This window comes from Metopolophium dirhodum, chromosome 4, assembly GCF_019925205.1.
Source record: "Metopolophium dirhodum isolate CAU chromosome 4, ASM1992520v1, whole genome shotgun sequence".
Taxonomy (NCBI): Eukaryota; Metazoa; Arthropoda; class Insecta; order Hemiptera; family Aphididae; genus Metopolophium; species Metopolophium dirhodum.
Window position 1 is genome coordinate 18525047 of NC_083563.1, and position 18432 is coordinate 18543478.

Consider the following 18432-nt stretch of genomic DNA (forward strand, 5'->3'; position numbering starts at 1 on the left):
TGGCTCCATCATAGATAATAAAGATATGGATAGGACATAATGGTCTTATCAGCGGTCTTCGTCCTTCGAGGGGAACAATTGAGGCCAAATAAAGTATACTCATATCGAGTATCGACTATCAATATAAAGGAGCCTCAATTGCCTTCCCCTCCGGGAACGCGGCCTCAAATGTATTTAATATAGGCGTGGACTATCCATGGTGTCAACAATCAGAGGATCAACTTGATAATCAAACACTTAAGTTCGGCAACCTGCAGCAACTCAGGATCTTTTTATTCTGAAAAGTGTCCTAATGAGTCATAAGAAGGTTAGTAAACCTATGGTTAGTTTAAGCTAGTGGCCTTTGCAATTCAAGATCTTTTCCTACATATTCAGCATTGTTAACATAACTATTCTACCTTTACACTTTTTCTTCCCCCGTCTCTCACAGCTATATACAGGTTCAGCCACTCTCATTCCACACCTCCATATGATCGGTATTCTGTCTATCCATCTCTTCTTCAGTCTTCTCGCCCCTCATTTCCCACCTAAATTAACTAACTTCTATAGCAACTCTCACTATCTCTTATCATACAGTGACCGAACCACCTAAACCTATTCTCTCTTGTTTTCACTACAATATATACACTAACCTACACTACCCTTAATTAATTAATTTCTTATTCTATCCTCTTTTGTACCTTAACACCTAACTTATTATTCTCATATCTGCTACCCTCACTCCACTTACCTACCCTAACCTTACATTTCTTTTTCATCTTTCCCTTTCATACACCAAACATTCTGAAATCCTGTTGACCCATTTCCTTATCTTCGCCATATTACACACTACCTAATTCCTATTCACCCAGTCTCTAGTTACCTACAAGTCATCGTACTTGATTATCGGTGAAAATATTTAAATATCATTGAGCGAATTCCCTACTCGAAAGAATTACTTAAAAAAATATCATACCTCCCAATTTTCTAATTTTTAACACGACTTTATTGATAGCCGGAATAGTGTTTTACCAGTATAATTACAATACAAATATTGAAAAATTTCGGGCAATACATCCTTTGATCAATTAACAATAATAAAAAAAAAACCTACTGAGAAATAAGAAAATACATACCCCGTGACGGAATCAAAATCTACTACGAAACTTAGTCTTCGAAGCACTGAAACGTTAACACATTTCAATCTGCTTATGATATAATATTATTCCCAGTTTGAAAATTTTCACTGACGAATACCATTTGTGAAATAACACGCATCTTATGCAGTAAAATGTTCTACAATATTCTAATGACCTATGCGTTACAGTCTACAGATATTATATAAACCTAGAAATGTGAAAATTTGAAGAAAATTTCCTTTAGGTATATCCCGTAAAACCCCCAAAATAAAACGTACGTTTTAGGTGTTCTCTTAAAACCCAAATGTTTAATACCCGTATCCCGTATGCGTAGAAAATGTATGTTTCACATTTAACGAAAACTAAAATTATCGTGACGGAACGGAATTACGAAGAACGTATAAGACAAAAATAATCGTCACCAAGTGGTAGGTATAATCTGCTATGTACTTACAAATCATATTAAATAACATTAATCATTATGTATTTTCTTATTTTATTAGGTAGGTATAAAAACCTACCTTCCTACTTATAAAAGCATTGCCTAATCATTGATTTCAAATTTTAAAAATTATTCTACTATAACAATAAACTAACAGTTGTAGGCAAAGTATTATAATTTAAGGTATTTTTCATATTATCCTTATTTTTGTACACCCATAACAACTGGATTTTAAAAACTACTCTACGCCTAGCGAGTATATAAGTTTGTCTGACAATAAATATTTACATTAAGTCTACCGCGTCAACAGAGTAAAAGGACAAAACTTACGTAATTATTTATTCTTCCGGCGAAACGCGTTCCCTTCGAGTGTATAATATTGTCTAGTGTCAGAGCTGTGCATCTCCGCCAAGGAAAATGCATATCTTCGATCCAAAAGTTCAGTCTGGAAGTATTGAGATTAATGACATTTAAAAAAATAGGCACCTAACCGTCCTAATCATAGAAAATATATATATGGTCCTAACCGATGGATGATGGATATTTTTACATTATCTTCAAAAAAACATTTATTTTTTTCTATGCGGTAAATTGAATTCAAATTTACAATATAGATAACGGTTTTTTTACTTGGTAACCATTTATTTATTACTTGGTTTATTAACAAATTCTAATTGATATAAAATAGTAATTAAATAAAAATAGTTTTATTGATCCCAATACTTAAAAATAATGTTTCAAATAAAATAATAAAGAGAATTTAAGAAATACCTATTAATTAATATGTATTACCTAAATAACAAAATAACTAAATAAATTCGTGTTTTTTTTTAAACATTTTCACGCCTCCTCTCTTACGAAATTGTGTCACTTCTCCTTAGAGTAGCATAGGAGGTTATGAACACTTGAAATTGTGCATGTTAAAAAATCAGCCATATCCTCCTCCCCCCCCCCTTGACAAAATCATTTGACTCATTTAGCTACTTTTTGAATTAAAAACGTTACATTGAACATACAAAACGGTACCTACCTACATAATAGTTATCAACCTAAAACGTTAAGTTATAAATAGGACGTAGATTTAAATGCATTAAAAACAAGAAAAATGCCTTAAAATATTTGACTTCAACCCATATAAATGTTCTAATTTCATTTTTCAATTCGTTGATAATATATGAAACGAATTCTTTGCTTGGAAAGCAATGTCATAGAAAATTCAGAAAATGCAGTTTATATTTAAATCCGTGGCCTAATTATAAATAATAATTTCTGATGCATTGATGCTGAAGAGTGAGGGGGGTGGACAATCAGCCGTACCGAAATCTAACATCTTAAACACTTAATATAAACAATTTTTCACACACGCGTCATGGTATGAAAATAAAAAATATTTATAATTTATTTTTATACCGATTTTCTACCGATTTATGCCGATCTTTTATATTAATAATAATTATAAATAAATAGCAATAACAAATCATTTTTTAGTAGCGGCCCACCGGGAAAGTTCCCAGTATCCCGCCGGCTCAGTCCGCCCCTGGTTCATATTGTAACCAAAAAATCTATTATAAACACAGTTACTTCTTACAGATATTATAAGTTAAAATTTTGACGAAATTACATATTAAAACGAAGAATAACGATTTTAGTTATTTTGTTGTAATTTAAAAATAGTAGGTATTCGCGGATTTATGAAACTTTTAGAGTATATAATTATAATTTATATAAACAATGACACTTTCAAATGTAATTTTTTGGGCAAAAATTAATTTAACCTACTATTGTAGGTACTAATGTCTAATAGTAAAATAAAATACTTTAATCTCAATATTATTTATTAGTTAATGATGTATTTGCTCAGAATCGTTTTTCGTTTGTTCGTTTTGTATTTTAATAATTTATCCATGGATATATTATTATTACTAATAATTATAGTAGATGTATTAATTGTTCTATTTCATTAATTTATTTAATACTATACCAATAAATTATATTTTAACTAATAATCTTAGAAACATTGTGTTCGAGAAAATAAAATAAATGTGATTTTAATTAGTCTTGTAATGACGTAACCTACCTATATGTAAAAAATAAATAAATATAATAATAGTTGTTGAACTTTTAGGGACATAATAGGCAACACATTCGTGTATGTAGTATTACACTATTTATATAGGTATATTTATATACCTATACGAGTATATGAGTAGGTATGTTATTCATAAGTGCGCACACGTCAGGTTAAGCAGTTGACCATTCCGTGAATATTACTTTTATGTGTGCATGGTTATACGGCCCTAATCCCTATGATATAGAATATAGATATTAGGTGAACAATAGAAGTTAAGTATGTGACACTAAATTAATATTTACCTATAACTTATAATAACGTTTATTTGGAAAAAAAAATTACCAGTTATTAATTAAAATTGTATCTTATGACTATTATCAGTTATAAGCTATAACATATATTTCTATAAATTTAACCAAAACATATATATATTAAGTACCTTATATAGGTAAGCTCCTATTAATTATAATTATTCTACGAACAGGGACTGGAAAAATGACGACGACGTTTATATCTCGCGTATTTTATAAATTTCTGGTTCGGAACTAAAATATGCGCATACAACACTTGGATAGCACATTTTTCGTGACATTAAATATTAATTTTAAGTCTTAAAAGTAAATTTAAGCCCCAAAAGAATATAAAAACAAACTTACTTTAAGTATCGACTCTTTCGGCGGAATCCGTGACGTGTGTGAACTGCGAAGCCCATGAGGAAACGCTCCAGATTATACAGAACTTAGAATATTGTAATTTATGAAAAATAAAATTGTACGAAACGCAGTAAGTTCTTTGCTTATTGAAATTTTAGAATTTTTAATCGACTGTGTCTTCTGCAAGACTACAATGACTTTGAGATTTGCCATAGATAAATAAATAAATGATATAGATATTATACTAGGTACGTCAATATGATGAATCCACGGATATAATATAATTCAACTTTTTATATCAAAGAGTTCCGTGTTAAGGAACAATTTGTTTATTGAAATTTGATATGACAATAAAACCAAATAGTTTATAATTTTGAATTTGAATTATAATAATATGATATAGGTATTATTTAAATTATTATTTTAGTTTATCAATTTAATTATTGATTAAGGTGATGAATATATATCAGAAACACAAGAATATTTTTATAAGAGTATATTGTATTTTATGAATTATTAAATAAAAATGTGATTACTGGATTTTAGAGTTAACATAAAGCCATAAACGTATGCAGTAAATTCATCAAATACCATAATACCAACTAGATTTCTAAAACTCTAAGTCTATAATTTTAGATTCCTAGCGGATCGATGACTATATTAATTTTATAATGATGTGTTCTTTATTTTTTTAATATTTTTAATTATTTTTTCTTGTGGTCTGTGTAAATGTATTTTTGGTGTTTTAAGGCTGCTGAAAGATCAATTTATGAGAATCCTTGCATTAAATTGTTAGTATTATTTGATATGAATAATTATTTTATAGAAGGTACTTATTTATAGGTAAGTTGATCAGAAACTATATTTACACTGAATATGTTAATAGTAAAAAGCTATTAAAATATCTATTATGTATATGTATTTGTTAATAATAATTAAAACTTAAATATTAGCAGTGATCTTGTTCCTTTCACAAAATGTTTTTTAATTGTTTTTAATTTAATTAACATTTATACGTTTGGCATTTATCCCAAAGTGATCTCTGAATAACGTCCAGAAAAGAGTTTGTTTTAAGACTGTCTGTCTTGGTAACATCTAATTTAATTTAAAGTGTATTGTTATATATTATATTATAATGAAATTAATAATTATAGTAAAATATATAATTGCAAGACATGTAATACCTATATCTGTAGCCATCTATAGGGTATAAACTACACTAAAAAATCTGTAAGTATGCTAATAAAATATATGGGGTGTATAATGTATTTATGTATATAAAAATATAAAATATAAAGATTAATAACATTATATTGTTTTAAATACTTCGCGCAAACCTAAGGTGATACCCGGCGTATATAGTATAACATGCAAAAAGTTGCGTATTAAACTTGGCGTGGTGAAACGAAGACGGTCTCGCGTATTTTATACATTGCGCTTTTGGGATTAAACTTATAAATGCTTCTACGTAACCCAGTTAACAGATTGTCCGTGGCAATAAATATTTTATTTAAGCCTAAAAAGTGAATGTAAAATAGTAATAATATGAAAACAAACTTACGCGTAAGCATCGACTCTTTCGGTGAAACCTAGCTAGAGTGCCGCCGTCGCCGAAGAAACCATCTTTATCCATCTTCATCTCGCTCTGAACTGAAACTTGAAAGTATCAAAATATTTTATGAAATATTAATACCTGATTATAACGAAATGTATGAGTTTGTGTTAAAACTTACCTTATAATGTATACGGCTCATAACTGTCGGTCTATATTGATGGCTTATTACTTATTTGTTCACTGAAATTATTAAAATTGTTTATCGTCGCCGACGAATGTCGACAATTGATGATTGCCATAGATATTATAAAATATATTATTTACTATGATAAATCCATAGAACTTTATATTATACTAAGTATCTATACAGTCTATTGATAAATATTAAATCGTATGTACTTTTACAGAAAGTACTTTGTGATCAGCAATGTACCTATTCTGGTTATCTATTTCAGTTATAGTTCGCATGCCAAATTTAACTATGCGAAACTGGTCGTAAAAGTTTATAGACATTTTATTATTCGAATGCATTATCCCACCAGTTCCTCTAGACACAGTGTTTGAGAAGTTATATTTTTTTGGTACCTAATTAAATTATAATATGAATTATTATAAGTTACCTATGTAGGTACTTGTCCAAAACTCGACTACCGGGATTTAAATAAAAAAATGTGATTTATAGGTAATCTATTGGCTATTGATCTATTATAAAATAGAAATTTAGCCTACCAATAATATCACGTTTTATCAAAATCGATTTTAGTTTTTGGTGTAACTTAAAGTCAAATGATCGTAGATAGCTCCCACATAGCATGCAAATATTAAATAAACATAAAATCAAAGTAGGCAAGTCAATGTTTAACCCTGAATAAGTATTGCCAACCAATTGGATATCAACTAAATTAATGTTAATTTAACACACTATAAATATGAAATGACATGGAACTCAATATGAAATAATTATATATACTTAAAGGTTTAAAAAACCTTTAATCTTCAAGGTTCGTTAAGTACTCTTTAAACATTCCTTAATATTGTTTAATATTGAATAGATATTCTTTTAACACCAATCAACCGTTCATATAACTTTTTTCACCTCCGATAAATGTTTGTCGAATATTGAGCAGATCGTCGGTTTTTAACTAAAATATTCTAAAAAATAATTATATAGGTATATTTACAGCAATTTTTATACAATTAATTAATAGAATATTTAATAATTTAAATGTAAACTTAATAATTGCATAAAATTTTTTATTATTTCAAAAATATTCAAAATATTTAATGTATTGAATATGTAATTCAACATATATTGTTAGGCCCTATAACAATATAATAATAGTAAAACATAATGTACCTATACATTTATTTAGAATATAATATAATAGTATATATAGTTGAAATATGATATAACTAAAAGGCAAACCTAGCCTAGCTATATTATATTGTACATAATAATTAAAAAATTAAATGATATTCATATTCAATGAAACATTTCTTTTTTCTTTTTTATGTTGAATGGTGCTTAAATGAGATAATACTTAATGTATTTTTCAATTTCATCGGTCGATGATTCATTATTCAATCGTTTAATTGATTTAACAGCATCTGGACAATAAAACAAATAACAATAATAATTATAAAAACAAAAATTAATAATTGCATTTTAATGTTAGAAGGCATATTATTATAATATATTAAACACATATTCATATTCCATCCATTAAACTCATATAGACCGGCATATATTACATTTATATGTATAATTATTATTTTAGATAATATAATATATCAAATATATAGGATTAAATTGCTTGAATCAAAGAAAAAGTATTAAATCATAATTATAGCATTATTAAAATGGTTGTTTTGGAATTAAACATTTTGTATGTGAATATTAGTAATTATTAACTTCCATAAATTACTTATTGACTAAAATATATAATGAGTTATTAATTTAAAAAGGTAGCTGTTATATAAGACTTTAAGAGTATAACAAATTCTTAGTTATATTATATACTACCAGTTATTCATAATAATATAATATAATAGATAAAGAAAAGTAATAGAAGAATTTATGAGTGCATATTACGTAAAAATAAATAATATATTTACAACATATATAACTTTTGAAATTGATAGATTTGCAAAACATTTTTTTTTATTTGCTCTGCCATTAAAAGAATATAAGGCTAAGATGTTGTCAGTGAACAAATATCCCATGATTCTTTTGACCATGATTTTGATACTTTTTCCGCCAAGTCCAGGCTAACTTTTAGTCTAAAATGTAATAAGCAAAAAAAAATAAAGTTTAATGTCATAAAATATTAAACCTTCCATATAGTACTATAAGTATGTATATTATTATAATACAGTAATTATATCTATAGTAAAAATATATTTACATGTTACCTAAGTTAAGGACCTACTAAAATAATGTAGAATAGGAATAATAAGATATTAATAACCATTTAATAATTTGAATTTGATAAAAAATATAAAGATTTAATGTAATATGTATTTAATGTTACTAAGTCAAATCATTATATTCTTTAGTAAAAACTTTTAATTTTAACCTTTAAAATCATTCAATAAATAAAAGCTATACATATTTCTGTAACACAGAAGTCAACTAATGCAAGTCCATTTTTTCAAATATTGAGTCAGTTCTATTGTTGGAATATTCTTTCTGTGATCTGTTTAATTGTATTTTAACGTAAGTCCAACTAACAATAAATTTATAGATAGTAAGAAGTATACTAACTTAAGCCCTAAACTATGATAGAAGTATAGAAACGTATGTCTAGAGTGATACTTAAGAAAAGTAAAGCGAAATAATATTTTTGAAATATACAATTGTAAGTGCATTGCAATACAAACATTTTTGTATTGTCTCTCCAGTAAAAATGTCATTTTTGTGACTTGCGTTACATGACTTCTGTGGTACAGATTTATTTAACGAGTATTTAATTACATAAAAATGATTTATCATAATTAAAACTAGGCATGAATGCATAATGAAAATATGTTTCACAATAGGTATATAGTTGTTATACGTTTTGTAAACATTAAAATACATTTGTAATCGATTTAGTCTAAATAATTGAACTTGAAACATTGTTTCAAAAACCATTAATTTAAGAAAAAAATTGTCTATATTTTATGAAGTCTAATTATAAATGAAATTACTTACCAATGATGCATGGTATTTCTTATCTTTTCTTCTATATTGTCTAATGTATCTTCTTCATCAATTGGTAATAAGCAGTCCAAATTAGAATATTCTAATGTAAGATCATTAGATTCTTCAATATTATAATTGTGTGAGATCTGCCTTTCAACAACCAATGTCAATTTTTCATTGATGTTTCTAATGCTGTGTTTCAATACTAAAAGATTGTATAAAATGAGTTCCTTAAATTGATCTTCTGAAATTATATATTATACATCATAATTAAAACATTTAAAAATAAAACATTAGAAGGTTAATATTTTTACATACCTGAAGAATTTTTTAATTTATTTGGTTTTGGAGGCGTTTTTTGTTTATTTTCTAATACTGCAACATAAGAAAATACAATAAGTAAGTAACATAATCCTAGTAAATTGTAATCATTGAACAGTTATAAATTTATTATATTATATTTTTAGGTATATTTCTACTTTACGGGACACCTTTTTTTTTGCAATTTTTATTATTGAAACTTAAGTAGTTAAGTACGCTGAAAACGATGGTGAAGTCAGAATTTGGCGCTCAGACATAGTTACGAAGTTATAGCACTTCAAAGTTAGTAGATAGTATGTTAAATAACTTTATAAATTACCAAATTTTCATTGGACTATCTTGGCCGGGTCTTACTGTGTATACGTTGCCATGCTTTATAACTAGGGTTCGGTATCGCGTTCAATAAAATAATTTTTTGCATTTTTTCCCATTGTATAAATAGTACCTAATAATTAATAAATGTCATTATTTTATTATTTTTGGTTTTTAGGGCTGTACGATTATTATTATATATTATTAGATTATTAGTACTGTGTTATTTTCATTATTATTATTATTATTATTATTATTAATTATCTACACTCCGGGCGGATTAGAACGTACCCGACAGGCGTACCAATCGATTATTTGCATAGGTGTTAAATTAATTAAAAAATTCAAACAAAGTTATCATAATATTTTATTTGACGAGTCTAAGTTGCCACAATGCCACCGAAGCTGCTTGTCGTTCCTGCCGTTGTCGTCAAATCGTTCCCGTCGTCATTACCATCGCTATCTTCACTCTCGTCATTCAATTCATCGTATTCCTCTTCCACGTGTTCGTCACCGCTGTCAATGCTGTCGCCGCTATTGTCACCGCCACCTTCATTGCTATCGTGACCAACGTGTTCGGTGTTATTTATGTTATAAACTAAACCTGCGTGTTTTAGAAATTCAGCTGTCGGGTCCAATTTATGCGCCCGACAGTGTTTCGTAAACATATACTTGGCCAAGTATCCCGCATAAAATGTTTTTTTACGACAGTAATTTGACATGGAGGCTTTTGAATGCCTCCATAAACTCTCAATTGTATTAGAATGGACGCCTGTCTCCGGGTCTTTGAAATGGAGACTATGGTTAACCGTCATATGCACATAGCCTTCGTTATTCAAGGTATTGTAAGCCTAAATATTAATTATTTAATATTTTATTAATTATTTTTCATTATTAAATTTATAATTAAAATTGTAGGTATAAAATATACTACCTTCCAACAATCTGAAATTATGGTTGTCCCAGGCTTTATCCATTCTTTTATAATGGCCAGTAGGGTTGTGGCGTTACGGTTTTCAACGGGTACCATAAAACAGTTGCCGGTCTCCCGCTCATAACCCCCAAAAACCCATTGCCCTTTAACCCTATGGCCCCGGTGGTGTTTTTCTGTCGTCCAAACTTCGATTTATCGATTTCTACCGTGTGCCCATACTCGCCTAGCTTCACCTTACGTACCACCATAGCATCGTATGTGACTTCACGGCAAAATGATGACCTATCAGTAAGTGTTTGGTGGGCAAGTCGTAATTGCAGTTTCATTAATGGGAATGAGGCATTCATCGTCCAAAAATTAACAAAACTACATATTTCCAAAAGGCTGAGATGGGACTTGTAGAAAAATGTATTTTGTCTGAGTGACATGCTATAAATATTAATAGTTAAAGTTTTATTTTTGTTTTTAATTGTAGTTGTATATTTAGTTTGTATCATTAGTTTTTAGTTATTATTTTTATATTTACCTATAGTTGCAATTCTTTCTCGCTTTTTTACTTCCTATTTTTTCCCCACAAATCCACTTGTAATTATCATTTTTCGACAGATCTTTGGTCAATTTCATGTCATGCCCTCGGATACATTTCATTTCGGTTGGCAATGTACCAAAACTTTGTAATTTGTTGATCAAACCTAACCCATCGTCTAATTTTGACCACTCTATCAAATCGAACAAATTTATATGTTTTTCCATTGTAAATACTATATACAGGCCCGGATTAAGACGTAAGCAGTGTAGGCTTCAGCCTACACAACCACGGATTTAGGGGCACGGGCACTACATACTATCCTTATTTTTTTTTTTTTTAACTAGAAAAATTGTACAATCTGTAAAATAATTATTGACAATAAGCACAATACTATCCTGATGTTATTTTTATTTAAATAATATCGGAAATTTGAAATAGTAATAATCAATGCGTTTTGTCGTGCGGTCTTCTAAACCTCGTTTTATTTTTAGATTGTTATTTTTCTGTAGAACCGGTCGCACACCGATAACGTATGTAGAGCCGCAGACGGCAGACAATGCCAGTGCATTTACTTATTTATATTTGTCGTAGCTCGCCGCCGATGGTCATAAATTGGATAAAATAGTATAAAATATTAAATAGTATTAGTATTTCGTATACACGCGTCACGTGCATCGAAAATTCGTCCGTTTGATCGTACGTATGTTTTGTTAACACTATTGTAACTTGTAAATTTAAATTATAAAGGTTTTACTTTAGTGCGAGTAGTGCGTTATATATGGTTTAGTGTTCGATATTTTTGTAAAAATGGATCAGGAACGACATATTAGTGGAGCACAAGCGAGAAAGCGTGCAATTGATAAAAAAGAAAAAGAAGTGATTTTACTTAGTAAAATACCTAGGTTAAAAATTTAGAAATAGTTATGCGTATGTACCTTAGTACAGCAGTTTCAAACTGCTCCGGCGAAAGAGCTTTTTCTGTACTTAAAAGAGTAAAATCCTACTTGAGGTCAACCATGAAGGAGGAAAGACTGAATGCATTAGCAATATTTAGCATTGAAGCAGAATTGGTTGAAAAATTAGATTTTAATGATACTATTAACATATTTTCCCATCAAAAAGCAAGAAAAAGAAAAGTATAAAATAATGGTTTGTTACTTTTTGTAATATGATTATTTTATATTTTTATATATCTAAAATATATTTTGTTTAATTTTAATTTTATGTTTTTACTTGTTTTCACATAGGTATTATATACATGTACATATTGATGTGGCTAATAAACCTAAAATAAAGTTTTATTATTTATTCAAGTATCGAGTAGAGAAATGTGTACAATATTTTTTTTTTAATTGGGGGCACCAAATTTTTTACAGCCTATGGGCACTATAGATTTTAATCCGGGCCTGACTATATAATATATAATATTGTAATATTGACGCGTACGAATACAAAAACACAATGGATAATATTATTTAGGTAATATTTAAAGCTTGAATTTGTCATTTAATCTTATCGATGTTTATCTGTAACAATCAGAGTAGACCTCATAAAATGTATAATAAAATATTTATTTGTAATTTTTTTTTTTTGGTTTCTGGATATCTAATCAATTGTTTATGTTTCACCACTATTAATGTACCTGTTTATGAACCACTTGCTTTATTTTGTGTAATTGTACCTATTGACTATTGGGTATTTTAGATGGTGTAACTAATAGGTAAGTATACATCTGTTATATAGCACTACTATATATGTCAAACAATAGGTTAGGTCATCCGTTAAGTTAGCTTAGGTCTACACTTATCCAACTCCCCCCCCCAGACCCCGAAGGGGTCTCCCCCCTCCCACCTAGGCGGACTATTTTCTGCCCTGGGCCGAGCCCCCAACCGAGTTCCGAAGGACCTCGAGTTCGGCGACCGGAGCCGGTAGGCGTAGGGAGCAATCACATGTTTTTATTTGCAAAAAATGCAAAAAAAGTTTGTCCTGGCCAAGGTTCATACCGCTGATCCCTTGATAACTTTCGCTTAAAAGTTACCACTGCGCAACAGTTCAATACGAAAATTGTTACACAAAATGGGTATTTAAGGATTATAGTATAAACAGAAAACTACAATTAGCTATAACTTCAAAAGTAAGTACGAGCGCAAAATTCTGATTTCACCATCATTTTTTTCGTCAAAAATATGACTAAGTTCCCCCAAAAAATGACCAAAAAAAGGGGTGTCCCGTAAAGTTCCTCATATTATTTATATATACTAACAATGGTATTTAGTCATCTTAATAAGAGGTGCTGATTTAATTTTTTTCTCTGTGTTTTGAGTGTAATTTAAAATATTTTTAATTTTTTTTTATATGATAGAAAAATTGCATTTTAATAGAATTAATTATTAGGTATACATACTGCCTAAATAACACCTACTCAACCCGTTACACTATTAGAGCTGGAGTCCCACAAGGAAGCGACATCGCTCCATTCCTTTACTCGATTTTCACTCATGACATACCCAAGACATTTTATACATCTTTAGGCACATACGCTGATGATACGCTAATAACCGCCTCCCACGAAAGCCACGTCAAAGCCAGCGAAATGATTCAAAACCATTTAAATATGATCAGCTTGTGGGCAAACAGATGGAAAATTAAAATAAATGAAACTAAATCTGTTCAAGTAACTTTTTCACTACGTAATCTCGATTCTCCATCTGTCACGTTAAACAATATAACAATTCCTAAGGCAAACGAAGTCAAATACCTTGGACTAACTCTCGACAAACGCTTAACCTGGAGCCCACACATTAAACTGAAACGCAAAACTGTTAACTCTAGACTCCATATCCTTAGACCACTCCTAAAATCCAAACTTTCCCTTTCCAATAAACTAACAATATACAAATCAATAATTCGACCAGCTTGGACATATGGTATCCAGTTATGGGGCTCTGCAAAGCCCCCTAACACCAACACTCTTCAAGCTTTTCAATCTATCTGTCTACGATTAATAACATCTTCTCCTTGGTATTTCACAAACAAAAATCTTCACAAAGACCTTAAAATTCCTACACTTAATCAATTAGCAAAAGCACATTACTCTAAATTTCACTCCAACTTAAACTCTCACAGTAATCCATTAATAAAGCAACTTTCTTCCACCTCACTTCCTGGCAATGTACGTAGAAGACTCAAAAGGCAGTGGCCTAGAGACCTACTAAAATAAAAAAAAAAAATAAAAAAACCACGACATCTAAAATGTTCTCGGTCGGGTGGTGCTGCTGAGTGCCTGCCCCTAAATGTTAAATTCTGTTATTCCTATTATATTAATTATCAAATTTGCCCATTGTACATAATGTTGTATAGATTGTAAATTACTTAAATATATAAAGGTATACATACGTGATTGAAAAGTTTCAGGAGATGGATAAACTTTTCTAGGAGATTCAGATAAATTCCTCTTTTTGTTTTTTTCTGCTCTTGCCAAATTATTAGGAGAAAGTACAAAATGTTTATTTCTTCTATAAGGTGACACATTTTTCACCATGCAGAAATTATCATCAACTGTAAACGGAAATATAATTAAAATTTTTTTTTGTGAAACAGTTTGGACAACTATAATGAAATTATTCAAGTAACTAATATTCTACAAGTATATTACATAATTCCCCCAAAAACATGATTAGAATAAAATAGTATTATATATATAATATATTATAGGTAGGTACATACTAGATTCAAAAACTGGAGTTTTTGATGGTGATTTGACTAATGTTCGTATATTTTTTGATGGAGTAATGAGCATATCATCAACACAAGCTGTAAAAAAATATGAGTCATTAGAAATGAATATAGAGAACATAAAATTAAATATACTATATTAATAAATCATTGAAAACTTACAAAACTTACATTTCTTAGACAGAGAGTTATTGTTATTTGTACTGGAATTATTATCACCAACAATAAAGATTTTTATCAATTTTGAAGTACAATACATTTTAGGTAGGTATAGTTATTATAATTATATATATTTACTTACCAGAATCATAAGCTGGTAATTCATAATTATTGTCATCGCTATCAGTTTCAATGTCTACAAAAATAAAATAAAAATAATACACATTTTATAAACATAAGTTAATAATTGTATAAAGTACTATTAATAATAAAATTTTTTTCCAATATTAATTAAATTATTAAAGAAGGTATACTATACATAATATAACCATCTTACCTGATTTGTCAGCGCCATATCCCGTTTTTTTGTTATTACTGCAATTATTACCAGATTTTGATTTTTTTCCATTATTTGTATTTTTTATTTTAGAATAATTGTCATCTTCAGTAGATGATAAATCCGAAGTGATCAATTATTTTTTGCATTTCGTTCTAGCAACAAGAAACAATTCTAAAATGTATATCAAAATAATTATAGGTTATATTATTATACAATGTAGTTATTATTTTGTAAAAAAAATATAAGCTTACAAATATTTGTAGACAATGCCCTAGCTTTGAACCCTCTAGTATTTGGTGTACATTGGTTTTTAATAAAACGTTTCACATGGGTCTTAGGCCAAGCACATGTATCATCTTTAAACCATGTGCTAGGTACTACCTCTACTCCATTATCTTTAAAGAAGTGAATAACCGACCACGTCATATTGAATATTGTAAACAAAAGTAAATGTCAATCAAACGATTATATTAAAATTAAATGCATTGAATTCCAAATTACCGACATCAGTACGCACTATTATAACAATATTAACAATGTGAGTACACGAATAACAATTTATAGAGTAGGTACGTGATAATATTGAACCGTGATTCACTGGCGTCGATTATCGAAGCGAGTTAAGAAAACACGTTGAGCAATAAGCCGTTAAGGTTTAACAACAAAATATTCTATGACGCCATGACACCCATGATAGAAAACTATTAAAGTAAACGACTAAACGAGCCGAGTAGCCGACCTCGTGTCCCGTACCCCGCCTATATAGCAGTACCGTTTACGAATACGGGTAAACAAGGTTATAACATCAAGTCGGTTACTAGCTCGTTTCCTAGGTTTAGACTTCAGATCATAGGTAAACGTTAACACAATCAGCTGATCTGCGTCTTTGTTGTTGTTTAACGTTCCGTTTCCCGGGTTCGAGTTTTTGTGATTAGATCACTACCTACAACTTATTAGGTAGTAGGTACCTATAATATTATTTAATACAATAATATAAAATATAATATTAATATTGTGTCGTTGTAATACATTTACCAACACAGATAATATAATATATGTATATAATATTATATACATATATATATTATGTGCTTACCAAAGTCCCAAATGGCAAATAGACGATATTAAATAATAACAACTCTTGAGATTTGTAAACTTGTAACTTTTAATGAAGTATACTAACTCAATAGTCAGTATCTGCTTCAATATGAATGGTTTGAATAGGGAGTTAATTTATTTTTATGAATCAGACATAGAATAAGCTAACATTTATTCGTATATTTCATAAGTACATATTGAAATATAATTACTAATATCCCACATAACATGCCAACTTTTAATTAACTTTAAATTAATGTCGTTATTTAAATGTTTATAGTTAAATGAATGTTAAGTTTTGATTGAGTAGTGATCGTTTTAAGATGAAATAAAGCTCGCATAAATCTTATTTGGACCAAAAAAATAGATCGAATGAACACTTTATCTACAATGTTGGTTGAGTGTCATAAAATAAATATTTATTTAACCTGTTAAAACCATTTCTTCAAGATTTATTTGACCTCGATATGATCATTCCTTAATTGGTATTGGATATTAATTGAACTTTGTATAATTGAATAAATATTATGTTAATTGAACCTTAATATATTTTATATTCTAGCTTAACTCAACCATTAAATATAGATTAAATGACATACATTTAATGTTTGTTTACCTTTAATTGAATGGTATAAATAGTTCAATCAGAATTATTATTACAAGTTTTATTTATATAATGAGGTTATAGCCTTATAGGTATAGGTATAGAGAAGACTTAACTAGAGGTAAATAATGATAATTGCAAAATTAATTAAAATACTATATTTATCATATAACAAATGAAAAAGTGAATATTATCCACAGTTTATTAGAACAAGCAAAGTAAATAATAAAAAAATTGCCTATGATACAAATCATGTGATTATAATATAATATTAAAAAAAACTTGCAAAATATTAAAATGTAAAATAAACAAAATAAAAGTGTCTCATATAACATCATAACCATAAAAAAATATACGAAACCACATTATATTTAAACAAATATTATAAGTATAAAAATTAAATAGAATGTAATTCACTGGTTATGTAAATGATTATTAATACTATTAAATTATCATAATGTAAAAATGGAAAAGTGAATAATATCTACAATTGATTAAAACAATAGCAAAGTAAATAATAAAAAAATTGCAAGAAATACAAATCTTGTGATTATACAATATTAAAAAATTTGCAAAATATTAAAATATAAAATTAACAAAGTAAATGTGTATCATGTAACTTCATAACCATAAAAAAAATCATGTATGAAACAACATTATATTTAAACAAATTATTAGTGTAAAAATTAAATAGAATGTAAATAACTGGTTATGTAAATGAGTTTATACTTAGCGTAGTTATTAATATAAAAAAGAATTTAACGTTTATGTTATACATTTGTTAAGTAATTAATCTTTCAAATAGGTATAGTGTATATTATGAATGTTATTTATAACGTTTACCTAATATCTATTGTTTTTAAAATTTCATTTAAAATTATAATATCAGTATTAATAAGTATACAGAAATTATTATTAAGAAATTCTGTACACTATAATAATATATTTAGGATTATTATAAAAATTATTTTCCTGCCTTATCTTTAATTTTAAATGGAGTTTGAATAAGAACGTACTTAATAACCTGTTCAATTTCATTAGCTGCATTATCAGCATTGTCTAATTTTTTGATTGTAAGGATAGAATCTAAAAAATTAAAATTCTAAAAATTAATTAATTAATACAAAAAAAAAATTACTATATTGTTATTGAAGTTTAACTTACCAAAAATAATTTTATTTAGAAGCAATTTCTCAAATGGTCGTTTTTTTCTTACCACGACCACTATATGAAAATTCACATAATATTTCTGGTATAAATAATATAGCCATTATTCTTTTTGCCATAATTTTTATTGACTTTCCTCCCACAGATGATAAACGTTTAATCTATGACAATAAAAATATATAACTTATTTAATAACAGTTCATACACGTA

General features: G+C 28.2%; 1 protein-coding gene and 1 pseudogene across 2 annotated transcripts; both read right to left on the reverse strand.

The window, feature by feature from the left end:
* Positions 1-7162: 7162 nt before the first annotated feature.
* LOC132942390 (uncharacterized) lies at positions 7163-16086 on the reverse strand. 2 transcript variants are annotated; one of them, XM_061010713.1, is made up of 9 exons: positions 15605-16086; positions 15351-15505; positions 15156-15209; positions 14846-14932; positions 14516-14677; positions 9342-9398; positions 9033-9267; positions 7955-8119; positions 7163-7447 (listed from the first exon to the last, which is right to left on the reverse strand). In XM_061010713.1, coding segments are annotated over exons 4-8 (528 nt in total). In that variant the 5' UTR covers positions 14919-14932; positions 15156-15209; positions 15351-15505; positions 15605-16086; the 3' UTR covers positions 7163-7447; positions 7955-8118. The 2 variants fall into 2 exon arrangements, with proteins under 2 accessions (XP_060866696.1, XP_060866695.1); XM_061010712.1 differs by having other exon boundaries at positions 15351-15524.
* LOC132942389 (uncharacterized) lies at positions 9814-11102 on the reverse strand (annotated as a pseudogene).
* Positions 16087-18432: the final 2346 nt, after the last annotated feature.